At 42.6% G+C, this 17956-nt stretch overlaps 1 protein-coding gene across 1 annotated transcript; it reads left to right on the forward strand.

Annotated features, from left to right (window-relative positions):
- The first annotated feature begins 7239 nt into the window (after nt 1-7239).
- Nucleotides 7240-17553, forward strand: LOC142204491 (uncharacterized). The gene is made up of 12 exons (XM_075275804.1): nt 7240-7259; nt 9368-9392; nt 9476-9523; nt 10091-10204; nt 10304-10414; nt 10512-10625; nt 10725-10838; nt 11547-11660; nt 11984-12121; nt 12247-12354; nt 14934-15063; nt 17379-17553. The coding sequence occupies exons 1-12, from the start codon at nt 7240-7242 to the stop codon at nt 17450-17452; spliced, it is 1110 nt and encodes a 369-aa protein (XP_075131905.1). The 3' UTR covers nt 17453-17553.
- Nucleotides 17554-17956: the final 403 nt, after the last annotated feature.

The raw sequence follows: 17956 nt of genomic DNA on the forward strand, positions 1-17956 counted from the left end.
CGTAGATTCCTTGGGTTCGCTGGTTATTACCGACGATTTGTAAAAAAACTTTGCCCGGATTGCTGCACCCTTACAGGCTGTACTGGTAGGTCAGTCTACCACCCGATCTGGTAAGAGTCCAACTATCCAATGGACCCCTGAAATGCAAAAAGCATTTGAGGAGTTAAAAGCGGCCTTAGTCGGTCCAAATGTCCTTGCTTACCCTGATTACAGTAAACCGTTCATTCTGCAAACAGACGCAAGTAAAACTGGACTTGGTGCTGTCCTGTCCCAGAAACAAGAAGGTTTGATTAGACCCATTGCATTTGCCAGTCGATCGCTTCGGGCGACTGAACGTAATGACTCTAACTATAGCTCCTTTAAGTTGGAGTTTCTGGCCTTGGTTTGGGCGGTTACCGAAAAATTCCATCATTATCTCACCGCCACTCCTTTTGTTGCATACACAGATAATAATCCTCTGACCCATCTTAGCACTGCCAAATTGGGAGCAATTGAGAGCGTTGGGCTTCACGTCTTGCCAATTATCAGTTTACCTTAAAATTCCGTGCAGGGAGGGAGAATGTTAATGCTGACATTTTATCTCGGTTACCCCAAGAGTCAATTAATGACCTAGATGACCCTGACATATGGGAAGAAATTGAACTCCCTGACTTCTATGACAAAGTCACTCAACGTGTTAATCAAAATGTCCGGACTAAATATTGTACCCTTCAGACCGTGCGAGTTGAGTCCCTCCATCATATGGATTGGGAACAAGTCCAAAAACAAGATCCAACATTGCAAAGATTAAAAGACCTTTTAAAAGATTCTAATTCAATAGGTCCAGATAACAATGCAAGCCCTGAACTTCAAAATCTTTGGCGAGAGTGCGGTCGTTTAACCTATCTGCAGGGAAAACTGGTCCGCCGTTATGTAAATCCTCGTACCCATGAGCGAGTGTTTCAGATTGTGATACCAAGACAAGACGCTCCTTTGATCTTGGATGCGTATCATAATCAGTCAGGACATTTCAATGCCCAAAAGACAGAACGAACCATTAAGGATCGTTTCTACTGGGTGGGAATGCGCCCTCAAATTGAACAGTGGTGCCGGGATTGTGCACAATGTGCTTTGCGGAGAGGATTTAACCAACGGGCCCCTCTACAGGGCATTGTCACAGTCAGACCACTAGAGTTGGTAGCGCTTGACCACGTCAAGTTGACTCCAAGTCGGTCAGGTTACACTTATGCACTAACAATGATTGATCATTTTTCAAAATTCATGGTTGTAGTCCCAGTAAAAGATCTCACTGGTAAAACAGCAGCTCGGGAATTCCAAAGACATTTTGGGCGACCCTACGGTTATCCTGAAAAGATCCTTACTGATCAAGGTCCTGCATTTGAATCAGAGCTTTTTCAAGAGTTCTGCAATCTCTATGGGTGTCAAAAGATCCGCACTACAGCCTACCATCCCCAGGGTAATGGTCTTTGTGAAAAAGCCAATCAAATCATTATCAACATGCTGAGAACAGTTGCCCGTGAAAAACGATCTGAGTGGCCAGAGCTATTGCCAGAGATCACTGAGATCTATAATAACACCAGACAGGATTCCACAGGGTACACTCCTGCATACCTCCTTAGAGGACAGTTAGGACAGCTCCCCGCTGATCACCAAATGGGAGTGATTACAGAGGTTAGGTCCCCACCTTTACCAAATGACACTTGGGTAGCAGAAAGACTAAGGGTTAGTAGAGAACTTCAGGAACTTGTGTGTAAATCTCTGGACCAGGCTAGACACAAACAGGCTCTCCAGTATGACAAAGGAGCAAATGCTCAACCCTTGCAACCTGGAGATAAGGTCCTAAAAAAACGACATGTTAGGCATCATAAGTTAGAGGATCGTTGGGAAGACAACGCCTATGTTGTCCAAGAGGCACCACATGATAACCCTAAAGTGTGTAAAATTGTTCCAGAGGATGGAGAAGGTCCATCCCAGTTAGTGTCTCGAGATGATCTCAAAGTCTGTCCCTCCTCTTATACAAGTCCTAGAGTGACCCGTCGGTTACCGGCTACTCCACATGCTCTGTCACAACCAAGACGGACATTACCCTGTATACCCATTCCTGGCCAACATGGTACAGAATTAGGACTTGCTCTGGCTTCCCCTAACTTATACTTCTTTGTGAGACCCACGGTTACACCGTTGCAAAGAGAGACTCCTTCTGTGTCAAGGGAAACAAGTGACTCCATTTCCTTAGAGGACTTTGTATCAGAGACTCCGGATACTCAGGTACTCCCTGTTGAGAGAGAGGAGGCCTCAGAGTCTTAAACAATTTCTCAAAGGAGATCCCAAAGGGTAAACAAGGGTAAACCCTCAGTTCGCTACAGCCCTTAAAGGAGCATGCCCAGATCAGCCATAGTAGACTGTGCATTTCAGCTGATCATCTGCCTTGGAGACTGTTGTTTATCTTCACTTCAACAAATAAGCCATATACCTGGTGCCATAGTGGCGACACCATGCTTGGACTGCCCAAAGTTCTACCTCTATGTTTATTACGTTTATTCCATTTACTTTGGACTATATAAGCCATTGACTGTTTTCTGTGTTATTGGTAGCCCGAGGACGTGCTACATTCAAGAAGGGAGGGATGTAACCCCCTCACAGGAGTTACTAATGGTTATTTGGCCATAGAAGTGCCTTACATGTTATGATAGTTTGTATATGTTGCCATGTTTATTCTGTATTCATTTGTGTAATGTTGTTAAGCTATTGTTCTCTGGTTTCACTTGTCCTAGTGAGCTGTGGTCTCCATAGCAACACACACTATGGTGAGTGGATCTGTAGCTGGAACAGGAAATAGTCATAGCAGAGACAGGAAGTAGTATTCTGTAAGAGCCAGGGAAGAAGAAGCAAGGAGAAGTGTGGCAGTGGCCATCTTGTGTTTCAGACACTGTTGTGAGGATTGCCATAGCAGCAGCAGGGCAGAGAAGCTGTGACAGCGCCCCCATCACTATCAGTAAGAGGACAGGCTTATATCAGGCTAAGCAGAGCTATAACCCTGGCAGCCTGCACCGACCTCTACAAGGTAACTGAGCCCCTGCAGTAAGCCAGAAGCTGGACCTGCAGACATCTTAGACTCTCTGCTAATACATGGGAAGGTGTCAGCCAGCTACAAGCCACTGTGCCACAGCTCACTGCTACAGGACAAGTGACCAGCAGATGCCTGTTACAATAAAGCAGTGAGCACTTCTACTGATCCTGGCCTGGACATTGCCTTCCTTGCAGCTAAGCCCTGGGCAAATGCTCTTTGTTGGAGTAGAGCACTGGCACCCACATCACCATCTCAGCCCAGGGACCAGCGGGTGTCTCAATACTCCAACTGGCGTCACATCTAACTGACTCTGCCTATTACCCTGTGCACCTCTCCTGGGAGTTCTGGTGCCTATAAGGTCACCGTGACAGTCCAGCCTCCTGCACGGTTCTCCCGGGGTGGTCGCATATACATGAGGGGACTCTGTGACCAGTGGTGAACCTAGCCTCTCTGCTGTCTGATCCAAACAAGTTCAAGCTGCCCTGCAGTCCGAGGGTGCAACAGTGTCAACCCGTACTATCCTTCGGCGTCTGAATGAAAAGGGACTGTATGGTAGGATACCCAGGAAGACCCCACTTCTTACCCAGAGACATAAAAAAGCCAGGCTGGAGTTTGCCAAAACTTACCTGAGAAAGCCAAAAACATTTTGGAATAATGTTCTGTGGTCAGATGAGACAAAAGTAGAGCTTTTTGGCAAAAAGGCATCAACATAGAGTTTATAGGAAGAAAAAAAAAGAGACCTTCAAAGAAAAGAACACGGTCCCTACAGTCAAACATGGCAGCTTGATGGCAGTTTGGAGAAGGCCCCCTTCACATCTCAGGGACCTGGAGCAGTTTGCCAAAGAAGAATGGTCTAAAATTCCAGCAGAGCCTTGTAAGAATCTCATTGCTGGTTACCGGAAGCGGTTGTTCGCAGTTATTTTGTCTAAAGGTTGTGCTACCAAGTATTAGGCTGAGGTTGTCAATACTTTTGTCCGGCCTGTTTTTGGAGTTTTGTGTAAAATGATCAATGATTTTACTTTTTTTTCATTCTCTTTTGTGTTTTTTCATTGCAAGCAAAATAAATGAAAATATTAATACCAGAATTGCAGGGGTGCCAATACTTTTGGCCAACACTGTATATGGTCTGAAGCAGCCCTGCTCCATACACTTCCTACTGGGCCTAAAACTCTGCTGGTACAAGGCTCAACTCACTTTAATTGCCTAAAACTCTGCTGGTACAAGGCTCAACTCACGTCAAGGGCCTAATACTCTGCTGGTGCAAGGCTCAACTCACGTCAAGGGCCTAATACTCTGCTAGTGCAAGGCTCAACTCACTTTAAGGGCTTGAAACTCTACTGGTACAAGGCTCAACTAACCTCACGGGCCTAATACTCTGCTGGTGCAAGGCTCAACTCACTTTAAGGGCCTAAAACTCTGCTGGCATTCATTCCTATGGGTGCTACCGCTGCGTTTTTTTTTTTTGCAGGGGCCAGGATCCGTAAGTGACGCCTCGGGCCCCACAAACATCATTATTATACTCGGGGCTCACACATACAACTTTGCAGCAGTCTAGTCTAGTGGAATTAAGGCTTCAGCATCTGTATAGTCAGGGATTCTTTTCTGTATCACTCTCTGAAGGGGTGAAGAGGGGCCTGCATGTCTTACCTAGAAGATATAACCTTAAGGCTGAGTTTTTTGGTCAGGATTTTGAGGCAGAATCCACCTCAAAATCCTGACCAAAAAAAATCAATGGGATCCAGTCATTTCTTTTTTCTGCAAGTGGTCTGTTCCGGATCCCAGAAAAAAGAAGCGGCATTCTCATTCATCAGGCCGGTGCTGCGGCCGCCTAAAGACACTTCCTCCCAACTAGGCCCATTCATTTGGGCCTAATCTGGAGCGGAGTGCCGCAACTGGATGCCGATACACTGCACCGGCATCCAGTCGCAGCTACCGTTTTTTTGGTCCGGAATCTGAGGCGGCCTCCACCTCAAATTCTGGACCAAAAAACTGTCTGAACTCAGCCTAAAAGTTACAGGTACTTGCATTCTTCATAAAGGTGTTTTTCTTTCTCTGGATCAAGTTGCACTCGATGGACTTGTGTCTTTTTCAGGCCTATCAATTATTAGCATTTATTACATTGAAAACCCCAATTTTGAGCGCAAAACCTTTGGTCATGATATTGAAAAAGGACTCTTACTTTCACATGAATTATTGCTGATATGTTATACAATAGCACTGAAAGAGACCCTGCCATATTATACATTGTGCATAGACAGTATGTTATACATTGGGCACTATCTGCACGCTGCATGCTATAGAGCAGGAGGAGCAGACTGATATATAGTAGGAAACAATCTGCAGAATTTACTGATCAGTATAAATTACTAAAATTGCTGCTCCTTTTAGGAGACCAGTAGAAGGGACTACTAATCTAAACACCTTGTTGACGTTTTATGCCCCCTCTGCTCTATAATATATTACTTGTCAAAGGTTCCCTTTAAAGTTATCTTTAAGTCGATAGATCATACATAGCATTTGATACCCAGATTATATCATAGGTGGTGCTTTTGGCACCAGGCTTGGAACCAGGGCAGGGCAGCTACTTAGGGTGGAGATTCTTTACTTGGGTTAGAGGTCAAACAGGAGAACATAGTATACAAAATAACTGTACAGAGCGGTGGAATAGATATCAATTTAACCCATTAGACACCAGGGATAAAAAAAAAAAATTCAATCTGCTAGACACCCAGTAACAAATATTCAAGGGGTTCTCCCATTGTATGAAGAAATGGCTCCTGTGCTATGGCATTGTACATGATGCACTGTTAGGCAGAGTATTGCAGCATTACAGTATTATTTTATGGGCTTTTTATAAGTCTGATATTTGGTTGTTTGGTGTTACTGTAACATTATTTTGGGCACTGCATGGTTATGGCACCTTATGTCATAGACAGCCGTGATATATAGTACTATACAAAAGTTTTAGGCAGGTGTGAAAATCTGTTAATAGTTTATTTTTGTCAAATAATAAAATGAAGTGAATGAACAAAAGAGAAATCCAAATCCCATCAATATTTGGTGTGACTGCCCAATGGAGGAGGAGTCCTGGACGTGATGATGTGGTCCCCGCAGAACACTATTATTCCCCATAGTGGCCCCAGTACACAGTATTATTCCCCATAGTGGCCCCAGTACACAGTATTATGCCCCATAGTGGCCCCTGCACACAGTATTATGCCCCATAGTGGCCCCTGCACACAGTATTATGCCCCATAGTGGCCCCTGCACACAGTATTATGGCCCATAGTGGCCCCAGTACACAGTATTATGCCCCATAGTGGTCCTTGCAAACACTACACTATTATGCCCCATAGTGGCCCCTGCACGCAGTATTATGCTCCATAGTGGCCCCTGCACACAATATTATGGAAAAGGAGATAAAATCCAGCGTATACCGGGGGGATCCATTATGATTCAGGAGTAAATGTAAATATAGCTTTTATTTGCTTCATCATAAAAAGCTACAATGTAACTCTTGGAGTAGACTAGTTACATTCCAAAGGCCTTTGTAACATTTTATGATGAAGCAAATAAAAGCTATATGTTACATTTACTCCTGAATCATTATGGATCCTTCCTGATAGACGCTGGATTTTATCTCCTTTTCTATTTGATCGCTCATCTGAGTCCTACAGCAGTCCGTGCTTCCCAGGCTTGTGGATCTTTTCAATGGGGATATGGTGAGCTGAAGATTTTTCCTTTTGCTATATGTTTACACAGTATTAAGCGGCATAGTGCCCCCTGCACGGACTATTATTCCCCATAGTGGCCCCTGCACACAGTATTATGCCTCATTGTGGACCACCCATAAACAATTATTTTATTATAATGATCGGAGACCCAGGAGAGGATACACACATAAAAAACAATGATGCTTACCTCTCCTTCGCTTCCGCACACTCCCTTGCTACTTACGGCCATCTTCAATGTTGGACCAGATGTCACCTGAGCCAGGCCAGCATTGCAATTCTGGTCTGACCCACGTGACGTCACCGAACAGGCCTGTGGACTGCCTGAGCAAATGATAGCAGTGTTCGTGGGGTTGCGGGCCCAGGTCCTCACTTACTGATCCTCGTTCCTGCTCACAGCTGTCACCACTTCCACAGAATGGGAAGTGCAGGTCGGCCATGGGCAGGAGTGAAGATAGGTAAGTAAATAGGGCCTGTTACCTGCTGGGGAAACTCTAGCAGGTAATAACCTATTAAAGAAAAAAAACATCAGGTGCCCACCAGGCCCGGGACATTAGGGGGCCTGGTGACAGCCGCTACCACTGCAGATTTTTTTTACTGCAGCACCGGGTACTGCCTGAAGATGCAGAGGAGCTCACTCCTCCACAGTCCATCTTTTAACAGTAGTGAAGCCAGCAATTGCTAGCATCACTACTATACCCAAGCAGGGGCCACCTGCTATATAGGTCCCTGCATTGCAGCACTTGCATGGTGACAGCAGGGAGGAGAAATTTCTATCTCCTGCCCACTGTCCCCAAGCCTTGATACCTTGTGTCGGCATCTATCCTAGTAGGTTATAGGACCTGTGTCATTATGTCATCAAAGGTCCTTTAAACTACTAAGATGGAATCCGTGTCTTGTGCAGGCGGAGCTATCCGGATTGTATGGGTCAATGTACAATGGGGGGGGGGGGAAGGATTGCAGACTGTCGGTGAGCAAGAGGAGGAAAAGGGGGGTGCAGACTGTGAGCAAGAGGGATACATGGGTTTGCAGACTGTATGTGAGGAAGTTTGCACCCCCATTCCCCCCTTTCTCACACACAGCCTGCACACCTATGTACACCTCTTGCTCGCAGGCTGTGTGTGAGCAAGAGGGATACATGGGTGTGCAGGCTGTGTGTGAGAAAAAAGGGGAATGGGTGACGCAGGCTGTGTGTGAGCAAGAGCGTGGTGGAATGGGGGGTTCCCCCCTCCACATCACCCTCTTACTTGCACACAGCTTACACCCCCATTCCCCCTCTTGCTTACACTGCCATTTCCCCTCTTGCTTATACACAACCTGCACCCCATGCCACATGCAGCCTGCACACCCACGTACCCCTCTTGGGGGCCCCATGTCAAAAGTTCACCATGGGACCCCTCCATTCCTAGTTACGCCACTGATGATAAGTCTTTATTGTAATCATTCTTAGATTTGCAGAGCAAAGGGATGGAGTCTCCCTGCTGCTGCTTCAACTCTCAGTTTGCTCTACTCCTTCTGCTTTTACATGAAGTAGACCCGAATCTGTGATGTGACCAGCTGTGCTATATGCTCATATATGCTTTATGCACAAGCAGCAGGAATAAAGTGGAGTCAGTCATGTTACCGAGAGTCAGAGTATGTGTAGAGGAATGAGACTTCTAGTTCCTCCTCTGTGCCCTGCAAACCTTAGAATACGACCAACGGAGGGCCAACATATGTCTTAGTAAGTAAGTTTATCCAGTGCAATCAATGCACTGAAAAAAATCTTTTAGTTCCCCACATAATCCCTTTAAAGGGGTTATCCCAGGTAGAGAGAACTGCAGGACCTTTGTCCAGCTGCACATTCAACCTGGCTTTGTGACTGGTGGTGGTTGAAGCTGCCATTCACTTCAATGGAAGGACGGGAGACTGCTGAAATACAATAGGGATCCCATTCACTTCAATGGGCTTCACTTAGGCTGAATGTGCGTTAATTTTCTCTATGTGGGTTAACTCCTTCAAGTTCCCTTTAATGTTTTTGTCAATTTTGAGTACTGAATTATTTTTTACTATTTTCCTTCTTTTTAAGAAACAAAAATTTTGCCACTAAAAGATTTGGGCAGCCGTAGATCAATCACTAGTAACTCCTATCACTTAACTTCTCTGATCTATTTCCTTGTACAAAACGTTATAAAATTCCTTATCTTTACCAAAATTCCTTCACTCCTTCAAGACCACAATTTCCTAACCATTATTACGTCAAGTGTGCACAATACTTGGCACATGGGTCTTAGTTGTCGCCTTACTCCAGTACCACGCCTTCAGCATATACTTCCAGATTAAGCAATGCTACAAGGCTTTGTATAACTAATTTTTAATGAGAAGGGCACATAGAACTGGGCAGAGCCTTCTGTCCTATTATCTCAATCCCTCCAGCAAACATATCAGCTCAGATAGTGCAAGTGCCCTCAACTCAGATCAGCAAACACAGGATTTGATGCCATTCCTTTGGCAAATATTGCTTTTCTATATAAAATATATAAACTGAATCAGATGACACATTTGAGCTGCATTCTCTGTTCTCCAGACAAAGATCCACCATGAAACTCCTGGTGAGAATATTTTTAATGGATTATCATGTAAAAGATTTACTTGGAAAATTTATCCTAACAATTCTATATGTTCCTATGTTTAGATTGTTGCCGTTCTTGGAGTCTTCTTGACTCAAGCGCTAGGAAATGATGTAAGTAATTGGGTTGGATTGGGTTGGGTTGGGGTGGTTTTATCCCATAACTTTTTGTTGGTGGGGGGCTTCTAATATGGATCCTGTAAAAATAATGCCAGCTTGCACTGATCGTATTGTTTTTCTAGTAAGTCAGAGCTACCATAATGGATCCCAATGGATCATAAATGTCCTACTAGTCCTAGCAGTATAGCAGTATTATATATGTGTAAAGTAACTGTATATTACATTTACTACTTACTACCTAAAGCTACTTAGACCATGTACATTTTGCAAATAGATCTCAATGTGTACTGTTTTCTACCTGTGGAGATGCTTAATGATGTAGGGAGTCTTATAGGTCAGACGTCCATGGCAGACAAGTTATGCCAATTGCCTCTCCTCTGGAAAGAAGTAAATGGTCGCTCTAGTTCCATCAATTGTTGCTAGCTACCCAATAAGTCAATATTCAGCTCTTTAACATGCCTCGACTAAAGAAACAATATTTGTCAAAGCAGAGTCTCCTCCAAAAGTGAAAGGCACCCAAAAGGAATAGCTGGGTGCCTTTTCCTTTTCTTTACACTTTAGCGATTTTCTGCCACAACCTTGTATCCCAGGAAGACCTGTAGAGCCATAGTTGACAAGACTGCACCAAGTTTTTCCACTCTGGAGCAGCTCAGTACCATCGCCAATGCCAAAGAGGTAAAGTACGTAAGCGTGGGCCAAAGCAGAATCTCTTCCAAAAGAAAAAGACACCCAAAAAAACCAAATGGGTGTATTTTCCTCTTCTTCACACTTTAGAGATTTTTTGCTACATTGTACCCCAAGAAGACCTGTAGGACCAATGTTGCCACGACTGCACCAAGTTTGTCCACTCTGGAGCAGCTCAGTACCATCGCCAATGCCAAAGAGGTAAAATATGTAAGGATGAGCCAAAGCAGAATCTCCTCTAAAAGAAAGACACCCAAAAAACCAAATGGGTGTATTTTCCTTTTTTTTCATAATTTAGAGATTTTTGGCTACAACCTTGTACCCCAGGAAGACCTGTAGGCACAACATTGCTACAAATACACCAAGTTTGTCTACTCTGGAGCAGCTCAGTACCATCGCCACGGTCGAAAAGGTAAAAATATAGCTAAGCATAACCCAAAGCAGAATCTCCTCCAAATGAAAGACACCCAAAAACCAGATGGGTGTCTTCTCCTTTTTCTTCACACTATAGGAATTTACTGCTACAACACTAACCCCCCTGAAGACCTATAGGCGCACAGTTGCCACAACTACACCAAGTTTGTTCACTATGCATCAGCTCGGTACCATCGCCAATGCCAAAGAGGTAAAATACGTAAGGGTGAGCCAAAGCAGTATCTCTTCCAAATCAAAAAGACACCCAAAAAATCAAATGGGTGTATTTTCCTCTTCTTCACACTTTAGAGATTTTTTGCTACATTGTACCCCAAGAAGACCTGTAGGACCAATGTTGCCACGACTGCACCAAGTTTGTCCACTCTGGAGCAGCTTAGTACCATCGCCAATGCCAAAGAGGTAAAATATGTAAGGATGAGCCAAAGCAGAATCTCCTCCGAAAGAAAGACACCCAAAAAACCAAATGGGTGTATTTTCCTTTTTTTCACAATTTAGAGATTTTTGGCTACAACCTTGTACCCCAAGAAGACCTGTAGGCGCAACATTTCTACAAATTCACCAAGTTTGTCTACTCTGGAGCAGCTCAGTACCATCGCCACGGTTGAAAAGGTAAATATGTCTAAGGATAACACCAAACAAAATCTCCTCCAAATGAAAAACACACCCAAAAAACACATGGGTGTCTTCTCCTTTATCTACACACTATAGGAAGTTACTGTAACAACACTAAATTCCATGAAGACAACGTCAAGGTCACTCACTCCAGAACAGCTCAGTACCATCGCCAATGCCGAAAAGGTAAAGTATTTCTAAGGAGAATCCAAAGCAGAATTTCCTCCAAAAGAAAAAGACACAAAAAAAAATAAATGGGTGCCTTCTCCTTTTCTTCACACTATAGGAATTTACTGCTAAAATATCGTACCACAAGGTGGCTTGTAGGCCCAGACTAACCATGACTACGCCAAGTTTGCCCCCTCTGGAGCAGCTTAGTACCATTGCCAAGATCAAAGCGGTAATATATTATCAATATATGTGTGTGGAACATTATGGTAAGTCAGCGTAATTTTTTTAAAGGAGACTCTGGTTTGGCTAATATCCAAGTTCAAAGTCTGTTAAAGGGATGGACATTGACTTATAGGGTAGATACTTCCAATAGGTGGCACTAGAGATACAGATTTCATCCATCTAGAAAAGAGCAAATTTTGGGTATTTGAATATATATATATGTGCATGTGCAATGGCAACATTGCAGTTCAAAAATTGTGATAGCACACTGATGGTGGGATTATTAACAAATTTCTAATTAAAAATAGATTTCTATTTTAATTTTTCCAGAACATCAAAATGAACAATTCAGGTAACGAAGGCGGCTCCGTCAGCCAACAAATCAACATCAACAACCAAGACCAAGTGGCCAACATCAACAATCTCAATGGCTGGAACTCCTGGGACTGCTTCGTTGACTTTGGCAGGGTTGGTATTCCTGAATTGCTTTCTTTTAGATTGCTTTTTTTTAACTTACCTTCTGCTAAGTCCTCACCTGCTGTATATGGAGAAGTCCTGTTCTTCAACCTAACATTCATAATGTCACACCATAGGGATTCGCTGCTACAAGACTGTACAACAAGAAGATCTGCGTGGTCACCAAGGTTAAGCCAAGTTTCCCCACTCTGGAGCAGCTCAGTACAATCTCCAAGACCAAAAAGGTAAAATAGTAGCAGTACGTATGCGGGGGGACATCTGCCTTTGGTTTTCCATTCGGGGAGTCCGCATGGGGATCCCCCGAATGGAATACCGAACGCATTGGCAAGCGGTGAGCTTATGAAAGCACACGAACTACATAGACTATAATGCGGTCTGTGTGTTTTCCGTGCAGTATCTGCACGAGTCATGCGGACAGGAAAGTAGTTCTTGAAGTAATTTTCTCTCTGCATGATTCATGCAGACAGTGTGCGGAAAACACACAGACCCCGTTATAGTCTATGGGGTCCATGTGCTTTAATAAACCTACTACTTGCCAATGCGTTCAGTATTCCGTTCGGGGGGTCCTCATGTGGACTCCCCGAACGGAATACCGAACTCAGAGGTTTGGAAATGACCATAAATCAGGATTATTTGGATTTTGGAGAATTTTTAACCTTTTTTTTTATCACTCACCAACACATGAAGTCAGGTCAATTCAATAGAAGGGAATTTCCAGGACTTAAAATCTGGTCCCAAATTAATTTTTCATACTGCTGATATATCCACAGGATAGTGGATGGGGAGCGTGTGCTGTCTGCTCCTATACAAGTAATGGGAGTAAAAATGTAGCCCTGTTCACTGCATAGTGGAAGCTCTAGAGATTTGCAAATCTGCTCCTATTCATGTAAGCCGCCTGCACGCACTCTCCATCCGCTCCATCAGCTTATGTAGGACATAAAATCCCTATTAATATTGGTGACCTAGGATAGGATAGATCATCCATATCAGATCCGTGGTCACTCAACTCCTGGCACCCCCACTGATCAGCTGATTGAATTTAGGTTGAGCATTGCACATCGGGTATAGTGCTGTATACTGCATGGTGGTTGTGTATGGTACTGCAGCTCAATTCCAAACCATTTCACAGAAATAAATAATACAGTCTCTGTCCTGGACCATTTACATATACTAATATTACATGTTATGCTTTATAGCTTATAGTATCCAGATATGAATATGTTTTGGCTAGCCTCCTATTCTGAACCTAAGCAGACCCAATATCAAACTTTTCTGCAAAATTCAGTCTCCTACACATCCATCATATTTAATAGCTACGACAGATTCAATGGCCCAAGGAAAACCTTGGACTTCTCAACTATGAAGGCACAAGTCATGCCAACATGCTATTCCTGCCAAGAGCTGACAAAACATGCCGGGGCATCAATTCCACTAATTCTGGAGAGAGTGTGGCTTATATCAGTAGAGAAACATTCACATAGGCACAATCCAAATAATTCCTGATTCCCATACAAATACATATCCCTATAGCCGGAGTCTGTGGTGGGGCAGTGATGTGGCCAAATAAGTTATTACACTGATGTAAATATGTCGTCTTAGTTTCACAGTAAATTCAGACCAGCCTGTGCCACTTTGTGCTCAACCTGACTGCGGGCAGGCGCCACATTATATCTGCCAAAAGGCTGAGAAACCTTATAGAAATTAGAAAGAATTAGAAAAATAGAACATATACGAAAATATATAGTTATATACAATAAATTTTTTTTACTTTAAATAGATAAGAAAGGGACATAATTTGCAAATAAAGCAAATTAATCTCATAGTAATGGTGATAAATGAATTTTATTATTAGATGCAGTAATGTTTTATGTCCAGTAGGTGTCCCCAGAGTAACAGTAAAAATGCAGCTGGAATGAGATTTACACTTAATTTTCGAATGAAGTTTTAATCAATTATTGATTTAATTGCTTATTTAATGGCGACATATTCCATATCACTGTACAAATACTGTAATCTCTCATATCTCTATATCTGCCACCCATGAAGTTTACAATTAAAATTCCCGCATGGACCAATTTGATAGAAAGTCAAAACATCTCGGTATGATTCTTGAAATTGGTCATAATATGATGGGTATTTAGAGGTAACCCAGTATAGGCCCTCTCCGGCATCGGCCATTAGGGGAAATAGGAATGTAACAAGTGGGTTCTTATTTTAACCATTTGTTACAATTTTTAATTTTTTCCTTGAAATACTATCTCTTTCTATTATTATTATTATTATTATTATTATTATTATTTATTTATTTATATAGCACCATTAATTCCATGGTGCTTTACATTTGGAGGTTACATACAATACACAAAATATACAAGTAGATATAATACTAACAGTGACCGACTGGCACGGTGGGGTAGAGGGCCCTGCCCACGAGGGCTTACAATCTATGGGCAGAATAGGGAAGATCAGTCATGGGGAGCCCTGTAAAACTATATTAGATAGATAGATAGATAGATAGATAGATAGATAATAAATAGATAGATAGATAGATAGATAGATAGATAATAAATAGATAGATAGATAGATAGATAGATAGATATGAGATAGATAGATAGATAGATAGATAGACTATCATATATCCATTTTACACTTACCCTCTTTCTTTATCTAGTTACTTTAGTCACTATGGCACTCTTATGATCCTTCAATCTAGTTGTGTGATATCATTTTACTATGCGTTTGAATAGAAGACAAACAATTATTAGTCCTATGATATGTAATATGTGAATCCTTTTTCTTTCAGATCCCCCCTGCCACCCAGCTGGTAACCTACACAATCAACCAGACCCCCATTGTTAACATTGGAGAGTATGGCCAGCACATTGAATCCCTGTGCAAGGGCATGCCAGCCTACACAGCCCAGGAGATGCCCAGTAAGTCTTTCTTTTCTGCTATCAATATACACAATATTCTGCAATATACAGAATATTATAGACTTTCAGAGACTTTTTAAAATCTATATATGTCCTCTAAAGACTAGACTTTATGTCATGCTGAAAAAGGCAGTGGAAAATATGTTTTTGTTGCATTTTTCTCTGCATTTTTAATCCCCCTATCAAATTTATAGGGAGAATGCTAAAACTAACAAAACAGCTTTTCTGCAATGTGTGGATGAGAATAATAAAATCTGTTTTTTCTGGTACGTTTCTGCAACATAGGGCCTTAGCTTGAAACCCATGTTGCGTTTTACATCACCTGCAAATTTGATGGCATTCTGGCCAATCCCATCCACACATTGCAGAAAAAAATCCACAGCGGAAATGCTGCCTTTTGAAAAAAATCTCAGCATGTCAATTATACCTGCAGAAATTCTGGCGATTTCCGTATAATTGGGGCAGAGGGAAACTCTGTGAAAATGTAATAAAAAACGCTGCGGAAAAAAAAATCTTCGAAGCTGTACTGGCAAGTATTTATCTCGGCCTGCAGCCTCTTCATACAGCTTAGGGCTCGTTCACATCTGCGTCGTCGGTCCTTATTGCAGGTTTCTGTTTCCTGCATAAAACAGATGCAGGAGACGGAAGCCTGCAGGAGACTTTCTCACCCATTCATTTGAATGGGTGAGAAAGCTGTCCGGCCGTGCGCGGCAGTGAGCGTTTTGCGCTCTCCGCCGCGAAACCGGGTTTTATAATCCGGACACAGAGTCGGACATGCAGTACTCTGTGTCCGGATAAAAAAATCCGGTTTCGCGGCGGAGAGCCTAAAACGCTCACCGCCGCGCACGGCCGGACCCGATCTATGGTTTCCGTCTTCTGCCATGCAGAAGACGGAAACCATAGTACGGAGACCCCAGACGCAGGTGTGAACCCAGCGTTACTGGTCAGGAGCCAAGTGTCGGACCTCTGCCCATCATTACCTGACAACCTGTCTTAAGGATATGTCATTAATTAATAAGTCATGATAAAAAAAACATTAAATATACAAAATTTGTCCTGGGTAAGCCACTGTAATATGACTATATGTATGCCTGTATATTACAGTAACAATATACAGTCGTACAATCTTCTATACACAAACACATTTGTGGAGCTTTACATAACATAGTATGGGGTAACACTTTGCAATAAATATATAAGAAAGTGTACAGACCAATACATTTAGTTTATTATGGACATTTAGTTGGAGCCCTGTCCATATGAGCTTACAATCTATAAACTCCGTCCCTTGTAGTGTCACACAACCTGGCATTTAAAGCAGATTTGTGACATTGAATCTGCAGATAGCAAGTCATACAGTGAGAGGAGCTGAGCAGATTGATATATATATACAGTAGCTTTGCTGGAAAAGGTTCAGCATAACTTGGCATTTATTCCTATAAATCTTTGCTCATTTTGGGCCTAGGAGTCCAGTGGGCGGTCCTACTTAATGGTTGACAGCTTTTTATATTTGAGCATGCATACAGAAATAGCCGTCAGTCACCTATAAACTTGACCAGAATAGGCAGAGGTTTGTATTAAGTGTTTGCACAGAATCTAGCAAGACCCCATAATCTAGATACCATAAGTACCGGTGCCCACCATTGGTTTTCGCTGCGCTCTGTGTCTTTCTTTGTGTGTATCCGTACTTGGGGGATGCTTGCTAATCCAATATGCCCAATCTCGTTCTAGTCTCTTGAGGAACCCTAATAATATTATATAGGGATGAAACGATATCTATGGAGATATCTGAATGTGGGGTCTTGCTGTCCCCAATTTGCTGTATAGGAGTGCTGCTCCATATCTCACTCTCTATCTGTATAGGACCATATCCTCTGACCAAAGATCCTAGATCTAGCCAGTTTTTCGTACATATTATATCGTTGGATTCGTTACATTGTATCCATCAATGGTAGACACCAAAAATGATCTGTTATTTTGGTTGTGACTCACTGGGAAATAGGATTAGAGATTTTTATACATTTATCAATAAAAGTTATTTTTCAGTTTTTTGTGAACCACCATATTCCGGTTCTGTGATTTGCTTTTATACCACCTATTAGTTGGCAGAATTTTCTTACAGAATTTTGCCTTAATTTGGGGCATTTTGTCCCATTCGCTTTTATCTAGCAGGTCATAAAGAATTGTCTGTAGTCTAAATGCTCCAGATATTCCAAGATTCGCCATAATACGCCAAAATGCACCACATTTTGGCACAATTTACGCCACGATCTAGTCGTAACTACAATAGTAAATGTGCTACATTGTCTTTTCAGATTTCGAAGAAGGATTTGCCCTCTGCAAAACCAACAGCATGATCACAATTTTGGGAATCAGCTTCTGTTTTTAAGATGCCAGTACATTGACCGGACACATACTGAATCTAATATGATTGTGGATCCTTATAACATTCCCTAAATTCCATCCAATAAATATTATCTGTGGCTATCAGCTGCTTGTGTCTTCTTATATAGTGCAATGAGAACGTAGAGAGAAGGAAGCATTTGTAAGACCATACTCTAATAGACGTCCCTTTTCAGGTTCTGCCAGAGGGTTCGCTATCTGCTGCAGCTCCAGCTCCATCACCATTTTGGGTATCAACGTCTGTTTTTAAGATGAACTTTCTTAAGTAAGATCTATTTGGATACATCACTCCCCCAGAGACTCCCACTTATCTTCACTGATCACAGCACCTGCAATAAACCTGTTCCTTGGGAAATAATGTCTCTTTCTTTGAAAAATGCACCTGTGGAGCCTAAGTCTAAGGCCCCATGGGCCGTAAATGCAGGGCTAAAGCGCTGCAGGAACAACCGCAGCATGAACGCATTGCAGTTCTTCCCGCAGCGCTTTGAAC

This window comes from Leptodactylus fuscus, chromosome 5 (assembly GCF_031893055.1).
Source record: "Leptodactylus fuscus isolate aLepFus1 chromosome 5, aLepFus1.hap2, whole genome shotgun sequence".
Lineage (NCBI taxonomy): Eukaryota > Metazoa > Chordata > Amphibia > Anura > Leptodactylidae > Leptodactylus > Leptodactylus fuscus.